This window comes from Triticum aestivum, chromosome 4D, assembly GCF_018294505.1.
Source record: "Triticum aestivum cultivar Chinese Spring chromosome 4D, IWGSC CS RefSeq v2.1, whole genome shotgun sequence".
In the NCBI taxonomy this organism is placed as follows: Eukaryota; Viridiplantae; Streptophyta; class Magnoliopsida; order Poales; family Poaceae; genus Triticum; species Triticum aestivum.
Window position 1 is genome coordinate 504,289,013 of NC_057805.1, and position 22,671 is coordinate 504,311,683.

Here is a 22,671-nt window from a genome sequence, read left to right on the forward strand (position 1 = left end):
GTACATGCTACGACCTATGTCTCCAAGCCAAGTGATCGCCGACAAGCAAGCATCCACACATCATGGAGAGGCTAGTGAGAGAGTGAACCACCAAAAAGAGAGTGAGCGCCACAAGCCAAAATTGAGCGACTCTTCGCCACGAGAGAAAAACTTAATCCTCCTTGCCACAAAAAACAAAGATGAGAGAAGTGTGTGAGAACCCATCGAGTGTCATCCACTATGCCCCAGTGTGCAAAGATGAGGTGGCAAAGACTAACACTCATAATCCTCTACCAGTGTTGTCTAATTTGTTGCAGGAATTCGCGGATGTCTTTCCCGATGAGCTACCTCCCGGTCTTCCTCCTCTACATGGCATCGAACATCGGATCGACCTCATCCCCAGCGCACCCCTTCCTAACAAGGCACCATACTGCGTCAACCCCGAAGAAACCAAAGAAATACAAAGGCAAGTACAACATCTCATACACCATGGACATGTGCGCGAAAGTTTGAGTCCTTGTGCCGTACCGGTCATTCTTGTGCCAAAAAGAGACGGTAGCTTTCGTGTGTGTTCCGAATGTATACCCATCAATGCTATCACCTTTAGATATAGGCATCCCATTCCACGCCTTTATGATATGCTAGATGAGCTTAGCGGTGCCACTATTTTCTCAAAAATTGATCTTAAAAGTGGTTACTATCAAATCCGCATACAAGAAGGTGATGAATGGAAAACCGCTTTCAAAACAAAGTTTGGTTTGTATGAGTGGTTAGTCATGCCTATGGGATTATCGGAAGCACCCGACACTTTCATGCGTCTTATGCATTATGTGCTTCGTCCTTACATTGGTGTGTTTGTTGTGGTCTACTTTGACGACATTCTTGTGATTAGCAAATCTCTCAAAGAGCATGTGAATCATCTTAGGGCCGTTTTGCAAACTCTTAGAAAAGAGCGTCTCTATGCAGATATGGAGAAATGCACTTTTGGTGTTGACAAGATAGTTTTCTTGGGCTTTGTTGTGTCTTCCAAGGGAGTTCATGTAGATGAATCTAAAATTGAAGCAATTAAAACTTGGCCCCAACCCACGAATTTGCAACAAGTGCGTAGTTTCCATGGCCTAGCGGGTTTTTATCGTCGCTTTGTGAAAGACTTTAGCACTATTGCCACACCGTTGCATGCTTTGAGTAAGAAAAATGCACCTTTTGTTTGGGGACCATCTCAATCTACCGCATTTGATGAGCTCAAATCTTTGCTTACACATGCCCCAATTCTTGCATTACCCGATTTCACCAAAACTTTTGAGGTTCATTGTGATGCTAGCGGTCATGGAATTGGTGGAGTCTTGATGCAAGAAAAGCGACCCATTGCATATTTTAGTGAAAAACTTTCCGGTGCTCAACTTAACTAGCCCATATATGACAAAGAATTGTATGCTTTAGTGCGAGTATTGCATGTTTGGGAACATTATCTTCACCCACATGAATTTTTCATACATACCGATCATGAGATTCTAAAGTACCTTAAAGGTCAAACTAAGTTGAATAAACAGCATGCTAAATGGGGTGAATCTATTGAGTCTTTTCCTTATGTGATCAAGTACATTAAAGGCAAAGAAAATGTTGTGGCGGATGCCGTTTCCCGCATATGCATGCTTGTTACTACACTTGAGTTAAATGTGATTGGCTTTAAGCATATTAAAGATCTTTATGCAAATGATCCTTATTTTGAACTTCCTTATGCCAAATGTCTTACTCACACTTGTTGGGAGAACTTTTATCTCAAAGATGGCTACCTTATGTGTAACAAACTTTGTATACCCGAGTCTTCTCTTCGTTAGTTACTTTTGCAAGAGGCTCATGGAGGTGGACTCATGGGACATTTTGGACACGACAAGACCTTCGCCACACTCTCCTTCAAGTACTTTTGGCCAAAGATGTTCCGCGACGTGGCACGCTTCACCAACAAATGCTCTACTTGCCGCAAAGCTAAGTCCAAAGCCCAATCTCATGGTTTACATATGCCACTTCCAATTCCATATGAACCATGGGAGGATATTAGTATGGATTTCGTGCTTGGTTTGCCTAGAACTCAAAATGAAAAGGATTCCGTCTGTGTTGTTGTGGACCGATTCTCAAAAATGGCACATTTCATACCATGCAACAAGATAGATGATGCTTCACATGTTGCTAATATTTTTTGTAGGGAAATCTTGAGGTTGCATGGAGTGCCGAGGACCATTGTTTCGGACCGGGACGTCAAGTTCTTAAGCTACTTTTGGAAGACCATTTGCGCCAAGCTCGGCATCAAGCTTCTATTCTCAACCGCCTATCATCCTCAAACCGATGGCCAAACGGAAGTCACTAACCGGACGCTATGTACTCACCTATGCGTGTTGATCAAGAAGAACATCAAGGAGTGGGAGGAGTGCTTACCCATCGCCGAGTAAGCCTACAATCGCGCTCGACACACTACTACCGGAAAGTCCCCCTTCGAGGTTGTCTACGGCTTCAACCCATTGTCCCCATTGGACATCCTACCTCTTCCGCTCCAAGAACGCGCAAACATGGATGCAAGTGCAAGGGCAAGTTTTCTCAAGAAGATGAATGAACATACAAGGGCAACAATCGAGCGACAAGTACACCGCATCGCCACCAAGCTCAACATCAACAAGACACCAATGGTGTTCCAACCGGGCGATCTTGTATGGCTTCATCTTCGCAAGGACCGCTTCCCGAACGAGCGCAAGTCAAAGCTACTACCATGAGCCGACGGACCCTTCAAGGTGCTAGCACGCTACAAAGACAACGCTTACAAGATTGACATCCCACGCGACAAGTACAACGTAAGCGACATCTTCAACGTCAAAGACTTGGCCAAGTACCATGGTGATGAAGATCACGATTCATGGACGGATCTCTCCCAAGGGGGGAGATGATGTGGAGCATCCTTCCATCATCCCCATGGACTCTACACCAACACATCGAGCACCACGTGGACCCATGATGAGAGCTAGAGCACGTGCAATGGAAACCGAGGTGAACTCCTTCCTACTTGATATGCATATGGACACAAACGGAACTTGGTTGCTACCTCACCAAGATACTCTATGCCTCAATAGGTATGAAGAGGAACACCACCAAGCAGCTAAGGAGCATCACCAAGTCCAAGGAGAAGCGCCCCAAGTCGCCAAGGATGAAGAAGGAGTCCCCAAGAATCTGGACAGAAGGTCCCGGGCGACCCCGTGCACACGGCCCCCCAGACCCCGTGCCCACGGACTACACAGGGAGCTACGGATGTAGCACCCCATGCGCACGGGACCAACTTACCCCGTGCGGACGGACCCTACAGGATGAGCGGCTGAGATTGCTGTTGGGCCTCCACTATGCATCGACTTCGTCTCCTACCTCCCCAAGCCTATATAATTTGTACCTAGGGTTATGTTTAGGGTTAGCAAAGTATTAGATGAGATATTTGTGAGCTTTTCTCCTTCTACCACCTCCATTGGAGATTAAGGCCTCTTAGGAGAGGATCCACTTGTGGATTTCAAGACATCCATCTTGGAGAAGACTACCATCATCAAGACCTCATCTCCTAGGAGTGGGAAGAACTCTACCATTGTATCTTTTCTTTGATTGTGTTTGTGAACTTGTGGATCTTGTGTTGCTACTCTAGTGGATGTGTAATTGGGTATTGTTGGAGTGATTTCCTCTTTGTGTTATTGGTGTTCATCTCCTTTCCCCCCTCCAAGTGTGAAAAATCCATCTTAGGGTTTCACCCTACAACAAGTTGTTTGTAAAACACTTTGTATATCCTTCTTGTTAGAGTCATCTTCAGCCCAATTCTATAACTACACAACCAGTGATAGATAAATATTATACCTCACTTATTATCTTCTATATTTATACCTAATGCTTTAATTGTAGTTATTATTTGCTTGCTGATTTAAATTTGTGCACGCAAGAATCACCCCCGCCTTCCAGTATTTCCGCTATGCAAGGCGGCGTGCATTTCATCGCCCGCTGATGAATGTTTCAAGTCTCACCAACGGTTCACGAGTGCAGTCAATATGATATATGTGTGGGAGCCTATATGCATGCAACAATAGACACACGAGTGGGTTTGAACCCATTAAGGGAGATTTGACTACTGCTAGTTGACAATAAATGGGCTTGGTATACGAGTTGTCCCTCAAACGCTTTGTATCTTCATGTTGGGATTATCTTTAGTTCAAATTAATAATCATACACCTAATCGTACGTAAATATTATACCCCACAGTCTCTTCTATATTTACATATAATTTTTTAATATTGCCGATTCATATTTGTACACGTGAGAAACATTCCTGCGTTCATTATTTCAGTTACGCAATGCAACGGGCATATCATCACCTCTGATAAATGACTTTGGTCTCATCTATAGCTCACAGGTGCAATCAATTACATATGGTTTCCATTGTATATCTTAAGTTGCCACAATTTCTGCAACGTGCAACCAAACTCGTCTTTGTCCCAGCTTTGGTGCCCTTGCCTTCCGAAGTCCTCACATGGAATTCAATCAAAATTGAAATATCGCGTGAGCAGTAATGGTTCCTCTGATAAAATAAAAATTAATCGTATTTATGGTTTCAGAAGATACAAGTTGACCAGGAGGAGTCCAACATTTCTCCTGAACCCACCAATGTTGTCGCGGGTTTCTATATACCCTCCACCGGTCATGCGTCAACAGGATGGCAAGGGAACCCTACATTTGTGTGTCTGGTCCAGGGTTCTTGAGCATTTGCGTGTCTGTGAAGTTGGGCCAATGGCGGTGATGGGAATAATAGTTCCTCCCTTTCTCCATGTTGATGGCCTTCCTCGGGGGGGGGGGGGTGTTCCAATGAGTTGTAGGTTGGTGTCAACCGTCGGGCATACGTTCTGGTGCAAAGCGACGTCCTAGAAAGGGGATGTCATTGTATCGTGTTTTTGTTCTTCTGTTCCATCTCTGTCTGATGAAACTCAACGAGATACAACTCCATCGTAGGACTTATGAGGTTTGTGTCCTCCTCCCATGTCTTTCCGGCTCATTTCAATTGGGTGGACCCAACACATTGATCTCATTCTCAATTTTCCAACCATAGCCAACTTTTTCTTTCTAAAAAAAGTCAACTTTTGCTACCCCTAAAAAAATACTTTTTGCTGCAACTTGAGTGGATGATTTTTCCCTATATGAATCTCACCCATCTTGTAAAAAAATCATGTCTCCTCAAATCCAGCCGCCCTCGCTTCTCGCCGTTGTCGCTCACGGCCCGCCTCACTTTCGATGTTCCTATGAGCCTTGGAAGTGCTGCGGATCCCGGTCCACCACCAGCAAGAGGGCCTCGTTTCTTTTTTAGGTTTTGTGTGGTAGTGAGGCATCCACATCCTAGAGTTGGAATAGGGTAATTTCTTCTATATCACCATTCCAGTGGTGCGATCAATGGCAGTGAAAGGCGCGTGAAGGTTATGTTCCGTCATGCATCGTGCGCTCATGTAGTTAGCACCATTGTGTCGTTGAAAATTCCGAGATGGGTTGAAAATTTCATGCTTACTTGAGTCGTTGTTCCTTTGGTAGACCTTAATATATTGGAAATTTCTCGCATCAAATGATATGGAGATTGGTGGCAGTGGACAGAGGAGTGGAGGGGGGCTGGGGAGGACGTACCTACCTGCAAATTCAAGGAACGGAAGACAAATATGGGGGGCGACAGTGACTTGGTAGCAAGCGTTGCAACTAGTGGTCGGTAATAGAAGGAACCTTGGCAAGGTTTTACATCCTCTCAGTGTCAGAAAGATGTAGCAACATGCACTAGACGGGGACGGGGATACCTCGATCTGAGGTCGGCTGTGTGAGTCGGCATAGGCCCAACTTCCGGCCCAGGTTCATTTCAGTTGGACCTACCTAACATATTTCACTCATTTCCAAATTTCCAAATACAACCAACTTTTGCCGCACAACTTTATCAGTTGTGATTTTAGTTTCAAATGGTGCGAGCTGAATTATGAAGCCCATAACCTTGCCAAGTTCTCTCTCCACTGCAGGGTCGCGATCTATAGCTTGGTGTTCCTCATGACCCTTTATGTATCTCTATGACCACCTCTTCTCATTAATAAAGCTTGGTGAATTGCTAAAAAAAACAACTTTTGCTGCAACTTAGTGGATGACTTCCCCCCTATAGGAAAATATCCCTCTCATATCTTAGAGGTGCGGCGAATCATGATGCCCCGCCAGCGGGAGGGCTCCCAGGCCTTCTTTTTTCCAGGTTTTTTCGGCAGGAATACATTTGTTTTTACGTTTCGTGTCTGCTTGGGGCGACGAGGCGCTCACATCCTAGAGTTGGAATAAGGCCCTATCCCGCTTGCCTCGGATTGGGTGGCGCGTCGAGTGCCGATGGAGGATGCGTGAAGGTTATGTTCCCTCGGATTTGGTTGAATCATGCGGCATGTGCAGGTGCAGTCGGTGCCGCTGTGTCAAGGTTCATGAAATTTCGATCCACCTCCCAAAGTACATGTACCTCTAAGGGGTACACGCTATTGTATTCACTACCCTCTCACACATAGTCTTCAAAATACCAAAACAAGACAGATATGGTCATTTATTTTTGAAAATTAATTAATTGATGTATCCCCTTGAACAAATCCCTCAGCAGAGACAAAAAGGTTTCTTGATTTGATTTAATTTAATTTTTACAGGTTTTAGGAGTACACAATATTCTTCTCTTCTAGTAAGAGATATCTGTATCCCAAAGGTGCGAGTATGACACGAACGATGATCCCAAAAAAACTGCCATTTTTGTCTCTCTCTACCTGCCAGCAGTACGAAGGACGGCACTGTCGCCGCGTCTCTTGTCTCACACCGGCAGCCCAAGCAGCAGGCCGATGTGGCCGGACTCGGTGCTCAAGGTGCGGGCCTCGAAGCGCGCCGGCGGCGACCTCATCACGCGCGTGGCCGGCCCGAAGCCGAGGGTGAGCTCCAGCCCAATTTCGCCGTCCTCCTGTGCCTCCTGCGGCACAGTGGCGCTCGCGCTCTGCTCTGCCTGGCTCACGTGCGAGCCCGCCTCGGCCTCCGACGACGACGACTCCCTCCTCTTGTGCTTGTCTGCCAGCGCCTTGCCGTCGTCTTCAACAACGTGGTCGTGGCTGCCGTCGGACTCCCCCTCGTGGCCACCGTCGCGCTTGGACCTGGCCGCCGAACAGGAGGAGGCCGCGCGCTTGAAGCTGGCGCGGCCAGCGGGCGAGACACGGAGCGCGGCGGACGCACGGTCGATGCCGTCCTTGGGGATATAGCGGACGCCGTAGGCCGCGACGAGGCCGGGGTGCGGGGCGGCCTGGTCGGCGCCGACCTGGGGGATGCGGCGGCCCTCGAGCACGGCCTGGACGGCGGCCTGGCAGGCCTCCCAGTTGCCCGTGGAGAAGAGCCCGGAGGCGCCGTAGACGGGGTTGGCCGCCCGGCCGCACGCCTCGTAGAGCAGCGAGCGGAAGAGCGCCGGGCGGTGGGCGTCGTCCGGGGCGGCGGCGAGGAGGTTGATGAGCCCCGCGCGGCCGTAGAACTTGGCGAGGAAGACGGTGGCGTTGGCCTGCGCGTCGGGGCTCCGGATCCAGGCCAGGCAGGGGCGGATGGTGCAGTCGTCGGCGCAGCCCTTGCGCAGCACCCGGCAGCCGTTGCAGCTCGCCCGCATCGTCGGTCGAGGTGGTTCTATAGGTTTATCTTGTTGCTCCGGTGAGCTGGTGGCGGTGATGGTGGTGTGGGACGGTGGAGAGGAGATGGGGGGAAGGGCAGGAGGGTTTTGTAGGTTGGTTGGCCCATGGTTTTGGGAGGGCGGGTTGGGCGCCGCTGCCAAAACAATGGGAGGGAGGGAGGGAGGGAGGGAGATGGATAGAGCGATCACTCACCGTGGGTTCCAAAAGGGAAACAAGAAAATGGATTTTAGCGTGCAAACAATCGGCGGGAGGGAGCTTTCGCTTTCGGTGGAGTTTCTGTGCGGCGTGCCGCCGCGGTTTTCTTGGAGTGCTCCGTGGTACGCGACATCCCGGCCGGCCCACCCGACCGGAGGGATATGGTGCAGGCAGGTTGTCTGTCTTTTCTTTTTTGGAATACTGTTTGTGCTTTTGAAAAATATCATGTTTCATAAAATGTCTGTGTTTCGGAAAAATGTTCGCAAACACTTTAAAAATGTTAGTGTTTCTGAAAAAAATGTTAACTATTTTTCAAGTTTTACCTTAACTGTTCTCAATTTTTTAAAGACATTTCACTTTTTTTAAACCAAATAAAAAACCAACTGAAAAGATGTGCTCGCTACAGTATCCAGTCAAGTTGCTAAAATATTTTAGGCACAATATTCGGTAAAGTCGCTGCAGTACCCCGGTGAAGTCGCTGTAGTGCCAGTTGAGTCGCCAATGGGCTGGCCCAATCGGAGCGGGTTTGTGCGGAACAACGGCCATTTGACGCTAAACACGTCAAATAGGACGACCCCGAAATCACTAATTAAGGAGTACTCTTTGCAATATTACTCCCAACTCTCAGATTGTGACAAGTGTCACACTATATGTTTTTTTGAGCAACTGTCACACTGCATATTATGTGCTACTTGTTGGAGTAGCCACTTGCCTACAACTATCCCCAAGGCCCGGCCCACTACACCTTAGTACTAGTTTTATCAACCTTGGACTGAGAACGAGCATCTGTCGTTATGTATTGTTTTGTCATCTTCCTCCTCTTTTGTTTTTTCTTTTCTTTTTGAAAATGCTCTAATTAATATATTTGAAACATTTTAAAAGTCTGTTCCTATAATTTCTAAAAATGTTTTATAAAAAGTTCGTCATGTGATCATGTGTTTGGCAAAGGATCATTGGGTGATTTTTTATTGTGTATTTTAAATAACTGTTCACATCTTTATACAAGCATGTTCATCGTGTACTTGAAAATTCTTCATTGTATATTAAAAAATGTTCATCATGTATTAAAAAAATGTTGGTCATGCATCTTATACTTAAAAATGATCACCATCTTTTTAAAAGATGTTTAATATTTTTTTTAGTTCGTCATGTGTTTACAATATGATCATTGTGTATTAAAAAATATTCGCCGTGTACTTAAAAAATTATCACCGTCTTTGTAAAAAAATGCTAAGTACTCCCTCCGTTTCTAATAAGCCCTTTTAGAAAATTCAATATGAAGTACATACGGATGTATATAAGCATATTTAAGAGTGTAAATTTAGGAACAGAGGGATTTTATTTTTACAAATGTTCACTCTATATTTAAAAAAATCAATATGCTTTAAAAATATTGACTATGAATTTAAAAATGTTTAATATGTTTGAATAGCGTGTTCACTGTGTATTAGAAAGATGTTCAACATGTATTTGAAAAATGTTTAACGTGTGACGTGTATTTAAAAAATGTTGAACATGCATTATAAAAATGCTCAACATGTATTCTATAATGCTGAATATGCACTTGAATGTTTTTGATGTGTATCTTATTTTTTTTTAAAGTGTATTTGTAAAGTGTCAACATGCATTTAAAAATTTTAAAAAGAGAAAATTTTGAATAAGAACATAGAAGAAGAAAAAAATGACGAAACCTTTAAACTACACACAAGTTTCCCAGAACCGCTAACGCTAAAGTGTCACCGTGTATTTAAAAAGTTTAAAATGAGAAAAAAAATGAATAAGAACATAGAAGAAGAAAAAAATTGGACGAAACCTTTAAACTACACACAAGTTTCCCAGAACAGCTAACACTTGGTGCACCTCTTATGCTCTCTACTTCCCACATTGAATCACCTAGAGGCGAGCACTTCTTCTTTCTCGCAATATGTGAGATGCTACTTTTCGACCTTACCCCATCAGATTCGTATGTGCTTCAAAATCACTATTTAAGGGGTTTCCCATGCAAAGGTTATCCCTTCTCCTCTCGTAGTGACAAGTGGCGCACCACATGCGTGCCACTTGTCACAACCAAGAGCTTTGGTGGGGTTTTCTCACCCTGCACGTGAGAATGGAAGGTTGACTGTTTGTTCAATTTTTGTAGTCATTTTATCAAAATGATTTATCTCTTGGACAGTGCATCCAAATCACAAACCATTTTCACCTTGCGTTTATTGCGTCAAGATATTCGAAACTAATTCCTATGTTGGTAGGTTTCAATGAATTTTTTTGGTACATCTGTGCTTTCAGCTAGTAGTAACTTGTGCTTCCAATGTTATCTAAATAGTGCCCCCAATTCAAACAAAATGTGCTTCCCGATGAGGCACACTTGTGTTCCCCGTAGGGTGAAGCACTACTGCGCTTTACACGGAAGCCTTTATAAGGAGAAGCACACAAAATCATACATGTGCTTCCCGCCAGGTGAAGCACTACTATGCTTCATATGAAAACACACATGTGCTCCCTGCTCAAGACAGACAAAATCCCCCAAAAAACCGAGAAAGAGAAAAACCTAAGAAAACCTAGAAAAATTAACTAAAAAATTAAAAAAATACCATGAAATAAAAAAGTAAAACCAGAAAAGAAAATAAAGCGCCCAGCGTGCGACATGAGGTAAATGCCCCGTCTGATTACACCCTCCAACTAGTTGTTCCCTATCGCATGCAATAGGAGCAGTTGCAGAGCCCCTTCAATCATGGGCCATGGGGTACTGACATTATTACTACTAGGGGTAAAGAGACTAATGGGCCAAACGCTAGATAAAAGCTAAGTGAGCATGGTCCAACTAATTTTGATCCCAAATTTTAGCTTTCATCACAATTTCTAGTTGTCCTAAAAAAATGTAGTATATTTTTTGGCGGGTTAAAAAGACAGTTTATGGTTTCTAAAAATAATTGCATTGTATTAAAATGTGCACCGATTTAAGCAAAAGGCACATGATTTTTTTTCATAAATTTTAATAAATATTTACGTTTTTGCAAGTCTTGCAAAATTTTAAAATATACACGGACTACAAAATGTCTTAATGGGTTTAAAACATGTTATATGGTCCATCAAATGTAACTAGGTTCATGAAATTTAAAATAAATATTTGTATTTTTTCTAGATTTTTAATAAAATGATAATTTTCAAAAAATAAAAACAAGAAAGAGGTAAACATAAAGCAACACTAAAAAAATATATAAATATTAAAGACTATACATCTTTAGTCCAATTTGAAGACAATACATATAATCACAGATAAATATTATAAGTCGCTTTTATGACCGAAGTATTGTACCTCACTTAGTCGGTTTCTATATTTGTACATAGTGTTGTAATTGTATTTTTCATCTACTGGCTGATTCATATTTGTACACATGAGAATCATTCCCTCCTTCCGGTATTTCCGTTATGCAAGGCGTGTGTATCTTATCGCCCGTGACAAAGGTTTCACCCATAGTGCGCAACCGCGGTTATATGATACATATGTGGGAACATGTATGCGTCAAGGGAGAGACACACAATTGGGATTGAGCGCTTTAAGGGATATCATGATTGTCGCTACTTGATGATTAATGAGCTTGGTATACTAGTTGTCCATAAAACGCATTATATAGCTTGTTTCTGTCTGAGTTATCTTTAGTCCAATTTTATAACTGTACATCTCACAGTAGATAAATATTATACCTCACTTATTATCTTCTACATTTTTATATAGTGCTTTGATTGTAATTATTATTGGCTTGCTAATTAATTTTGTACACATGAGAATACCTCTCCCCCATCTCGGTATTTCCATTCTACAAGGCGACGTGCATCTTATCTTCTCAGATAAATGTTTCAAGCCTCACTAACGGTTCATGAGAGAAATTAATATGATATATGTGTGGGAACTTATGTGACTGCAATAAGAGACAAATGAGTGAGTTTCAGGTTTTCAGCATATTAAGGGAGATCGTCTTTGTCGCTAGTTGGTGATTAATGAGCTTGGTACACGAGTTGTTCGTAAAATGCTTTTGTATACCCTTCTTGTCGGAGTCATCTTTAGTCCAATTTTATAACTGTACATCAAATGGTAGATAAATATTATACCTCACTTATAATCTTCTATATTTATACACAAAATTTTAATTGTAATTATTATTTGCTAGCTGATTTAAATTTGTAGAAGAAGAATCACTCCCTCCTTCTGGTATTTCCATTATGCAAGGTGGCGTGCATCTCATCGTCTCTGATAAATGTTTGAAGTCTCACTAACAGTTCACGAGTGCAGTTAATACGATATATGCGCGGGAACCTCTATGCATGCAATAAGAGACGCACGAGTGGGTTTGAGCGCGTTAAGGGAGATCGTGATTATTGCTAGTTGACAATTAATGAGCTTGGTATTCGAGTTGTCCCTAAAACGCCTTGTATATTCATATTGGGGTTATCTTTAGTCCAAATTAATAACTATATACCTAATCGTAGATAAATATTATACCACATAATTTCTTATCTATTTACACCTTTTTTTAATATTATACCAAGCTGATTCAAAATTTCTTCATTTTTTGTTAGCTTATCCTTATTAAAAGGGCGGGGCATGTGAGTGCGAAATTTTGGTTCCCAAACACCTCAGAGCCATGTATTTTTTTTAAGAACATTTTCTATTTTTTTTTTAAAAGTTCAAACTTTTTTATGTGAAAACTTATAGTGTTTGCTACATATGTGTAAATGTTCATCAAATGATGTGGTAGTTTGTAAGCTGCACAAGAGGACAAATTTCCGGCCCAAAAGCGAAAAACAATAAGCCAATTTTAATATATGTGTTTTTGTGTATAAGTAATGTATGAACAAATATTATCATAAATGTGTGTGGGCGAGTACTTTTTTCAGATGTTTTTGGATGTGTAAGTACAGTTTTCGGGTCTTCTTTTTTCTTGGGTGTGACTGATCGAATTATGGATGCAATGCAAAGTGGTATCAGTGATGTATACTATTGTTGAATGGACGCTGCTGTGTTAAAAAAGAAAATGGGAGGAATGGGCGCTGTTGTTGGAAGTCCACTTCACATAGCACTGGTGCACACGCAAATACTGTAGAAGCTTTTGCTTGCTTTCTTTCTTTCTAGTAGGAGCATCTCCGATCCGACCGGGCATGTCCTGCTTTACACGCACGACCGTACCGTCTGCCGGCGACTGTCTACATAAAGCCTTGTGCTACTAGTCACCTCCATCGACCCAAATGCCAAGTCATACACGACCATGCAAGTTCTTTCTTTCAAGCGGGGCGCTTTCTAGTTTTGTTTTAATTATCGTCTCTAGGAGTATTCTTTATCTTTATCAATGATAAGGTGATCACTGAATAGTACTGATGGTCTACTATCAATACTAATAACTACTCGATTGGTGTCTGTTGCTTCTTCCTGGATTAATAAGCCCAAAAGAAGGCCGTTTTACTATGCTAGACATGCCCCAAAGAGACAATTTTGTTATTACACTACCAAATAAGGCGATTCCTAACCAGTTGCACGCACAAATTATTGCTAATTTTTGTAAGGGGAAAATATTGGGGCATGTTTGATTTATGACTAAGGTTGCCACAGCTAACCTTAGGCAAATTTTGGCTGCCACAAAAAGGATGACAAACAAAATAGCCACCACAAGTGTGGCAAGATCTCCCCCGCAAAAAAAAAGTGTGGCAAGATTTGCCAATAAAAATGTGCTTATGCCATATGGATCATGTAGATGGAAAAACGTGGCAGTGACCCAAACACATGCCTAAAATGTTGTGGTATGACTAGGCAATTTTAGGCTACAAACCAAACATGCCCTTGATATATTTGTGACTGATGCGGTTGATATTGATGTATTTGATTGCACCGATTCTAATGGGGCCGTATATACATTGCAAAACTTGGGCGCCAAGAAGCCTAAAAAAATGTCTGTAGAATGACGAGGGCCGTATATACATTTCCGAAAGCTAAGCACTAAACTGATTTATCCCATGGAATAATGATGGAATCCTACGCCATAAAGCAACCAGCACACGCAAAAGCTCTTTCTCCTTGCCTTTTCTTCTTGAAGTCAAAGGTACAAGACTCACATACAATCTCCATTTTATAACACATGACGTCCCTATACATCTCTGTCTACGACAAGCTAACAAAAGATTATTTGAATTCATTAGGTGCAACTAAGTCGCGCCATTGGTTCTTCCATGAAAAATAGATTTGGCATATCATTTGACCTACAAATATTTGGAGCAAGACGCGCAAAGTAAAAATGTCTCGTGCATTCTTAAACAGAAGTGCTTGCTAGAAAAAGTAGCTACGACGTCAGTGCAATGGGAGCCAGCTAGAATCCCACGGTGGCCACGCGGCGGTGACTTGTGAGACGAGTTCTTCCGTGCAGTGCCTTTAGCTTAGCACGGCTCTTCCATCTCCGGCCGCCTACATATACTCTTCCATTTGCATCTCAGCCTGTGCGAAAGAATCCACACGGATCGATCGCACATGGCCGCGGCGGCGCCGCCCCGGCGCATCGGCAGGTCGACCGTCCACATGGACGGCGGCGGCGCCGACAGGCCGACGCCGCCGGCGATTGATGGTGTAGGCGTCACGTCCTCTGGCGCCGGGGCAGGGCGCCGGCCGGGCATCAACCTCTTCTCGGGGCCGGTATGTGCCGCCGTGTTCGTCTCCTTTGCGCTCTGCATCGTCGCCTTCTGCGTCTACTCCTTCCTCGCTCGTCGCCGCGCCATCTTCGACGCCCGCCGCAGGTTCCTCGGCCGCGTGCGCGACAACTTCAACCGCCTCTCCGAATGGTCAGCCGACGAGCCAGTGCCGCCGCCTCCTCCGGCAGCGACGCAGCCTCCTCCGGCATCAGTGACAACGACCGACCGCGTTGACGAGCCACCGCCTCCTCCAGTAGCGACCACGGCCCCCGGCTTTGACGTGCCACCGCCGCCTCCAGTAGCGACAACGGCCACCTGCGATGACGTACCACCGCCTCTTCGAGCAGCGCCGGCCCGCCCTGCACGGGGAGACACCTCCAACTCTGGCCTAGGTAACTGCCCGGTGTGCCTCGAGCCATTACACGGGCGTACCAACATCATGGCGGCGCATGAGTGCGCCCATGTGTTTCACGCGTCTTGCATTGAGCCATGGCTCCACAACCGGGGCTCCTGCCCCGTGTGTCAGTACACTGGCATCCCCACCTCCATCCCCATCCCTGACCCCGCCTCCACCTCCACCTCCATCGGCGACTGTCCGGTGTGCCTCGAGCCCTTGCGCCTTGATTGTGGCGATGTCAGGGCGGCACACGCTTGCGGTCATGTGTTTCACTCGTGTTGCATTGAGCCGTGGCTCAACCAACAAGGCTCATGCCCCGTGTGCCGGTGCACTGTCAACCTCACCCCCACCTCTACCTCCACCCCCACCCCCACCTCTACTTCCACCATCGCCTCCACCCCTACCTCCGACACCATCGGCTACTGTCCGGTGTGCCTTGAGCCCATGCACGCTGGTAGTGGCGACATCAGGGCGGCACACGCATGTGGACACGTGTTCCACTCACGATGCATTGAGCGGTGGGTACGTCGACGGGGCTCATGCCCTGTGTGCCGGTGCACTGTCAGCTTCAACCCCAACTCCACCTACAACCCCGCCTCCATCTCCACCTCCAACCCCACCACAAACACTAACCGCACCTCCATCCCCACCTCCAACCCCACCCCCATCCACACCCCCACCCCAAACTCTACCTCCAACTCCGGACCCGTTGGCGAATGTCCAGTGTGCCTTGAGCCCTTATGCGTTGGTGGTGGCGACATGAGGGCAGCTCACGTATGCGGCCATGTGTTCCACTCCCGCTGCATCGAGCGGTGGCTACGCCACCGCAACTCATGCCCCGTGTGTCGTTGCACTGTCACGTGCAGTCGCAACCCATGAAACTAAGTAGCATCTGCTGCTACCAGTGGTGGTGCTTGCAACCCCCAAGAGACGGTGGTCATAGTGATTGCGGAACAAACGGGAGAGTAGGGGCACCAGAGCCGATGACGGTGATATGCAAAGATCCATGATCACTTGAGCTGAACTACTCAGTGACCAAGACAACATGCAACAATGTTGGTAATGACAATGAGTGTGACAGTTTGCCAGTAAACAATTATATTGTACGGTTGTTTTTTGCTTTGGAATGAGCTTGCTTAGACATAGTAGATATATTTCATTTATGTTCTGTCATTTGTTCAGTGACAGAAAATTCTTTTGTTATTGGTGTTATATAGAGTTTGCTACAATGTAAACCAAACCATAGAGATAAGGGTTTGGAATTCGATTTGATTCTTTTATTGTATCTCAACCCTTGTAATCTCTGAATGTAATTTGTTGCATATATAAATAACATGCACGCGTCCCTGCTAAGAGGCATACGCTTCAAACCCATCGTTCAACCAAAAGTTTACAGTTGGTTCAGACTGCGTTAACATTCCAAGAGACAAAATACATGGCAGAACTAAAGTTTCTAGAGAATAATCTCATTGGTAATTTATTGCATTACAAATTTACAATGCTGTTGGATTAAAAGTTTCTATGATGGCACATCGACATGGTAATGGAGGGCACAGAAAAATAATGGAGAAATTCAACACTAATTTCAGAAACTAGCAAAACCCCTAGCGATCATTACACAACTCCTGTCTGTCCAGTCGGACTAACCACTCCTCCCCTCTAGTAGACAGCTTATGTTTGTTTGTTTTCCTTCTGTTCGATCTAAAGACATGTCTGATTATGCTGTAAGCCCGGACGACCTCGACGATGGGCGCGCGCCACAGCGGGCACTTGCTGGCCATGTGGAGCACCTCATCGAAAAAGGGTCCCCCCCCCCCCCCCCCCCCGCTTTGTATTCCAAAGCAACTGACCGATACATCCAACGACAGGTGCTGGGGCGGAAGCAGCACAGTCACGCCCAAAAGAAACAGACGAGAAAATACAAAAGAAAGGAATGACAACAGAGTCGGATCAACGAAAACAATGATGATCCGCAACCGTTGCGCCCTCCGAAGAAATCCACCACACTACTAGCGCCTCGAACCCACGCATACCAAGCAAGACCTTCAAGAAGGAATGCGACGATGATGACGCTGCTGCCCGGAGAGATCCTATGGTTTCCCCAGGTACGCGTGAGGGGGGTGGGTAAGGGGGATACCCGACGCCCTTCAGGAAGGAAGGACGGCGCCCGCGGGCGTCGCTGCGTCGGTGCCGGCCAAGCCAACCGGGATTTCTCCCGTCCACCACACACCCACCACCCCAACCGATCCGGCACGCTCCACCAAACTCGCCGGCTATCCAACATGCGCCACCACGGTCTTGGAGCCGCCATCGCCGTCTCTCCATGGGGAACGAAGCGGGACCGACGGGATGAGAGGGAGCAGCCGGGAACAAGGAGCGGCAGAGTCAGCCGCGACGCGGGAGGGAACCACCTCCACCGCCATCGGCGGTCACCGACCGGACGCAGCAAGAGGAGCACACCAGACACGAAGGCCCGGCCGAGCTTGAAATAGCTCGTGAAGCTCCCGTCGCCGCGCTGCAGTAGGCGTGCCACCGTCTCCGCAACCCCCTGCACGAGCCGCATCTCCGTCCATCAGAGCCAACACAGGCGAGGGCCGAGCCAGGCCCGCCCAGACCCAGATGGGGCCCCAAGGGGCCCAGATCTGGACCGAGAGGGCACCGCCGCCAGCCCGCCACCAAGTGGTCATGCCAACACACCATCACCACCCGAAGCTGCGGCGCTCGAAGAACCGCGCCGCTGCCGGAACCACCATCGCCCGAGCAGACCCGCCGCACGCTTGCGACGGGAAGATCCAACCGCCGCCGCTGGGAGCCCGAAGCCGGACCCCAACCGCCGCCCGCGCCGCCCGCAGCCCGCGCCGCCTGGCTACAGATCCGCCGCCCAACGCCACCGAGCCGCGACGGCCTCCAACCCGCGCCACCGCAGCCCTCGTCGTCCGGCGGCCAGATCCAGCCGCAGCCCAGGCACGCCCTGCCACCGAAGGTGTCCGCCACGCAGCAGGAGCTAGCGCGGCGCCGCCGCCACCGCGCGCGGCTGCCACGCCCGCCCATCGCTGCGCCGTCGCGCCCACCGCCGCGCCACGCTCCGGCTCAGGGGAGCACGCCCGCGGTGCCCCGCCGGCGCCGGCGGCGAAGCAGGGGAGGGGAGGAAGGGGGAGACGCGAGCGACGGATCTGGTCGCCCTCTCGGTCGCCTCGCGGGGGCGACGCGAGAGGGAAGGGGGACTCGGGTGCACGTGGAGCACCTCGCAGGCGCACTTTGCGCAGGTGCACATGTGCCCACACATGAAAACGTTAACAGAAGATGAACCAGTGTCACATTGTGTATCTGAGCAAGTCTCTGCAACTAACGTTAGTGGATCAATGCGAATAATCTCATTGATAACTTGGCGACATGCGAGGACAATAACTTTGAAACTTAGGAACTTGACAAACCTGGTCAGTTTGGATCTGTAGACAAATCTTGACAAACCGAGATAAGTTCCAATTATATGATGTATTGAGATAGTATACCCTGGAAATTCATGTGTTGATTGTATCGAGTCTCATTGGCCGTGTATGTATGACTAAACTTGGATTGCAAGAATCCTAGTAACATAGAGTTTTAATTTAATTATCTCTTAAGACGTACATGTAGTTCTAACCTGTACACGTTATGTGCATTTAGGGCCTCTTTTCGCAAGATTTAATAACACAGGAAATTAAACAAAACAGAGAAATATGATAGGATTACATGTTCAAAATAGATGATTGTGCAGACACAAATATCTGCAGCATTGGTTGTTTGATCCGCTGAGAATAGGGAAAACACAAGGATTCAGAAAATATTGATCAACTTAAGGTCAAATCATATCCAAAAGTAAGATTAATTAATATTATATGCTACTTGCGCTGTTCCATAATGTAGCGCGTATGAATTTTTTGAAAAGTCAAACCAAGCAAAATTTAACCAAGTTTAAAGAGAAACTATTTATATATACAATTCCAAACATATACAACATGAAAAATATAATTGATGACATATCCAATGATATGCATTTGATATTTTAAATGTACATATTTTTGTCTATAAACATGGTCAAAGTTTGCAATGTTTGACTTCTGAAAAAAATATGCACTACATTATGGAATGGAGGGAGTACCTATTACCAGTACCTTATTCTATTTGCATAAAAATGTAAAAGAGGTTTGTGCCTCTTTGATTCAAAGGATTTTTTAAGGAATTTTGGAGGATTCTAATCCTAAGGATTTTTCCTACGTAGGTTGTTTGACTGTAGGGATTACAGTCTAGCATAGAACTTTTTTGGTTAGGATTCATTTGCGTTAGTTTTCATTGAAAAAAATTATCCGCATCAACCTCATATAAAGAATTATATGTCTTTTTTTAGCGCAATCATACTCGCATACTAATCCGGCAATATTGAAGATGACATTTCGTTCCATCAGTATGTTTTTTGTATTCCTGTATAGCCTCCGCTACCCTCCCGATAGTGATGGTGGGGGATTTCAACCTCCTCCGCTCCGCCGCTGAGAAGAGTAACTCACGTGTCTATCTTGCTGAGATCCGGCGATTTAACGATTGGGTTGCTGACTTCGGCCTTCTGGAGCTTGACAGGGTCGGGGCGAGATTCACCTGGACTAATAGACAGGTTGCCCCTACCCTTAGTGTGCTTGACCGAGTATTCGTCACCCCTGACTGGGAACTTCGGTTCCCTTTAGCTTCTCTTCAGGCTATTACGCGCATCGGGTCCGACCATGTGCCCCTACTCTTGTCCTCTAGGGATGAGAGACCCCGTCTCCCCCCCCCCCTCGGTTTAGGTTCGAAGCTTTCTGGCTCCGGCAGCCGGGCTTTGTGGCGGCCATCCAGGCTCATTGGGCCTCGGCGCTGAACGAGCCCCATAGGCAGATGTCTATCCTGGACGAGTGGCATCACCTGTTCAAGCGGTCCAGGCAATTCATGAAGGGTTGGGGAGCCAATATAGGGAGGGACCTTCGGATCCAGAAAGCATCCCTTCTTGAGGAGATCCGCTCCCTTGACATTCGTGCGGACATTGCAGGTCTCTCCACAGAAGAATGGGCTCACAGATATAATCTGGAAGACTCTCTCATGGACATCTACTCCAAAGAAGAGGAGTATTGGCGCCAGTGAGGTTTCATGAACTGGGTGCTGTTTGGTGATGCCAACACTGCCTACTTCCAGGCCATCGCTAATGGCCCTCGGACGCTGTTCCATTCCCCTATTATGGGAAGGAGGTCAGCTTTTTCAGGATCCCCCAGCGATCCGTTCGCTGGTTGACGACTTTTACAAGTCGCTTTTTGCCGGGCGCCCTAGGGTGGGATCGCCCTTGCGGACCACATTTGGTCGCCTAACCAGCATATCTCTCCTGAGGAGAATGCTGCTCTCCTCGCTCCCTTTGATGCCGCGGAGGTTGAGACTTTTGTCAAAGCAATGAACTTGGCCTCGGCCCCAGGCCCCGACGGCCTACCGGTTCGCTTCTTCCAGGCATTCTGGCCGATGGTCAAGGAGATCATCCTTGACCTGTTCCTTGAGTTTTCTCGAGGAACATTGGATGTTTCCCGACTGAACTACGGGATCATCTCCTCGATGCCAAAGGTTCCTGGAGCAGCTGACATTCCGCAGTTCCGACCCATCACGGTCCTCAATGTGTTGTTTCGGATTTTGGCCAAAGGGTGCGCCACTAGGGCGGCCCTAATCGCCCCGTATCCATCGTCCAAACCAGATGGCCTTCACGAAAGGCCGATATATTTTGGATGGGATCCTTGTTCTCCACGAGGTCATCCATGAAGTCAAGAGCAAGCGCCTTCGCGCGGTGTTCTTCAAGATTGACTTCCATAAAGCGTACGACACTGTATGTTGGTCCTTTCTTCGGGAGGTGATGTTGAAGCGTGGCTTCGATCACCATTGGGTGGCTCGGGTTATGCAGCTGGTTACGAGTGGACGCACGGCTGTCAACATAAATGGGGAGGTCGGGCCATACTTCCAGACTGGCCACGGGGTATGGCAAGGCGACCCTATCTCCCCATTTCTATTCAATCTTGTGGTCGACGCTCTAGCTACGATCCTAGACTTGGCCAAGCGGGCGGGCCACATTAGGGGGATTTACCCCAATCTCGTGGCTAATGGAGGTCTGACCCACCTCCAATATGCGAACGACACCATTATGATGGTGGAAGGCTCGGGCGAGGATATTCGGCACCTCAAGTTCCTCCTTCTCTGCTTTCAGGAGATGTCGGGTCTCACGATTAACTTCACCAAGAGTGAAGTGATGGTTCTTGGGTACTCTGTGGAGGAAGCCCAGCGAATCGCTAATCGCTTGAACTGTCGCTTGGGATCCTTCCCGACTACTTACCTCGGCATGCCGATTAGTGACACCCGTCTACAGGAAAAATACTTCCGCCCAATAATTTCCAAGTTGGACCTTGGCAGGGGAGATGGCTTTCCAAGGCCGCTCGCGTGGTTCTGATGAACTCCTCCCTTGTTAGCCTCTTGATGTATGTTATGGGATTCTATAGTTTACATGAATCCCTTCATCATGAGGTCACCAAGCTTCTCCCCAGATTCTTCTGGGCTGGAGAGAACAATAAACGGAAGTACCACATGGTTAAGTTGTCTGAGATTTGCAAGCCCAAGGACCAGGGCGGCCTCGGGGTCATCTCGTCCAAGCGGATGAATATTGCCCTCCTCTCCAAATGGTTGTGGCACATCCAGACCGGTGATGGTGGGCTGTGGATGGAGATTATTCGCGCCAAGCACCTCCGAGGGCAGCCTCTGGCGTTTGCCTCTAGAGCTGGAGGGCCCAATTCTGGCAATCCGTGATCCAACTGATGCCGGTCTTGCGTATTGGGACCTCCATTAGCGTGGGCTCTGGGTCCGGCACCCTATTCTGGCTTGACAGATGGGCCGGGACTCGACCTTTTGCGGAGCGGTTCTATGCTTTATTCTCGATATGTGCCCGCCCACAACTCTCGGTGGCCGTGGCTTTGGCTAACATGGGCGCAATTGCCTTCCGCCGTACCTTCGGGGCGGTGGAGCACGCTCAATGGGAGGAGCTGCTCGAGTGTGTTGCCCTCCACACCCCTTCCCTTGAGCCCGACTCACTGACTTGGCGACTCGAGCCAAGCGGCCGATTCTCTACTAGGTCCATGTACCAGGCGATTGTTTCCACTCCCGGACCAATTGAACTCTCGGTGTTATGGGAGATCAAACTCTCCTTGAAAATCCGCATATTCCTCTGGCAATGGGTCCGAGGCCGACTGCCTTCGGGCACGGAGGTGCGTAAGCGTAATGCCCTGGGGACGGCCTTTGTCCCATTTGCATGGTACCGGAAGACTGCAACCACATCTTCTTCCGGTGCCCGGCGGCGCAGTTCCTTTGGAGCTGCTTTCGGGAGGTTGTTGGTGGCGTTTGGTGCCATGACAACCTTCCGGACTTGTTCGGGGAGATCCTTAGGCTCCCCAGTCCTAGACGTGCCCCCACCTGGGTGGCTATGGGTACCCTAGCATGGACCCTTTGGTGCATCCGCAATAAACTAGTCATCGAACGCGTGATTCCTTGCCGTGTGACTGATGCAATCTACAAAATGTGCGGCTTCTTACAGCTATGGAGACCGCTTAGCAAGCGGCGCGATCGGGACGTCATCGACAACATCATCATGGGTCTCCGCTCCTCGGCCGCAGCATTAGCTCCACC

At 47.2% G+C, this 22,671-nt stretch overlaps 2 protein-coding genes across 2 annotated transcripts; one reads left to right on the top strand and one right to left on the bottom strand.

Moving 5' to 3' along the window:
• Window positions 1–6,641: 6,641 nt before the first annotated feature.
• LOC123100638 (LOB domain-containing protein 41-like) lies at window positions 6,642–7,812 on the bottom strand. Its single transcript, XM_044522532.1, has one exon. It carries the CDS (start codon window positions 7,673–7,675, stop codon window positions 6,848–6,850), a length of 828 nt encoding a protein of 275 aa, XP_044378467.1. The 5' UTR covers window positions 7,676–7,812; the 3' UTR covers window positions 6,642–6,847.
• Window positions 7,813–14,389: 6,577 nt separating this feature from the next.
• Window positions 14,390–16,333, top strand: LOC123100639 (flocculation protein FLO11-like). Its single transcript, XM_044522533.1, has one exon. The coding sequence runs from the start codon at window positions 14,407–14,409 to the stop codon at window positions 15,838–15,840; it is 1,434 nt and encodes a 477-aa protein (XP_044378468.1). The 5' UTR covers window positions 14,390–14,406; the 3' UTR covers window positions 15,841–16,333.
• Window positions 16,334–22,671: the final 6,338 nt, after the last annotated feature.

What these genes read in the sequence shown, in the direction of transcription:
- LOC123100639 (XM_044522533.1), top strand. Translation starts at nt 14,407, where the DNA reads ATGGCCGCGGCGGCGCCGCCCCGGCGCATCGGCAGGTCGACCGTCCAC.
- LOC123100638 (XM_044522532.1), bottom strand. Translation starts at nt 7,675, where the DNA reads ATGCGGGCGAGCTGCAACGGCTGCCGGGTGCTGCGCAAGGGCTGCGCC.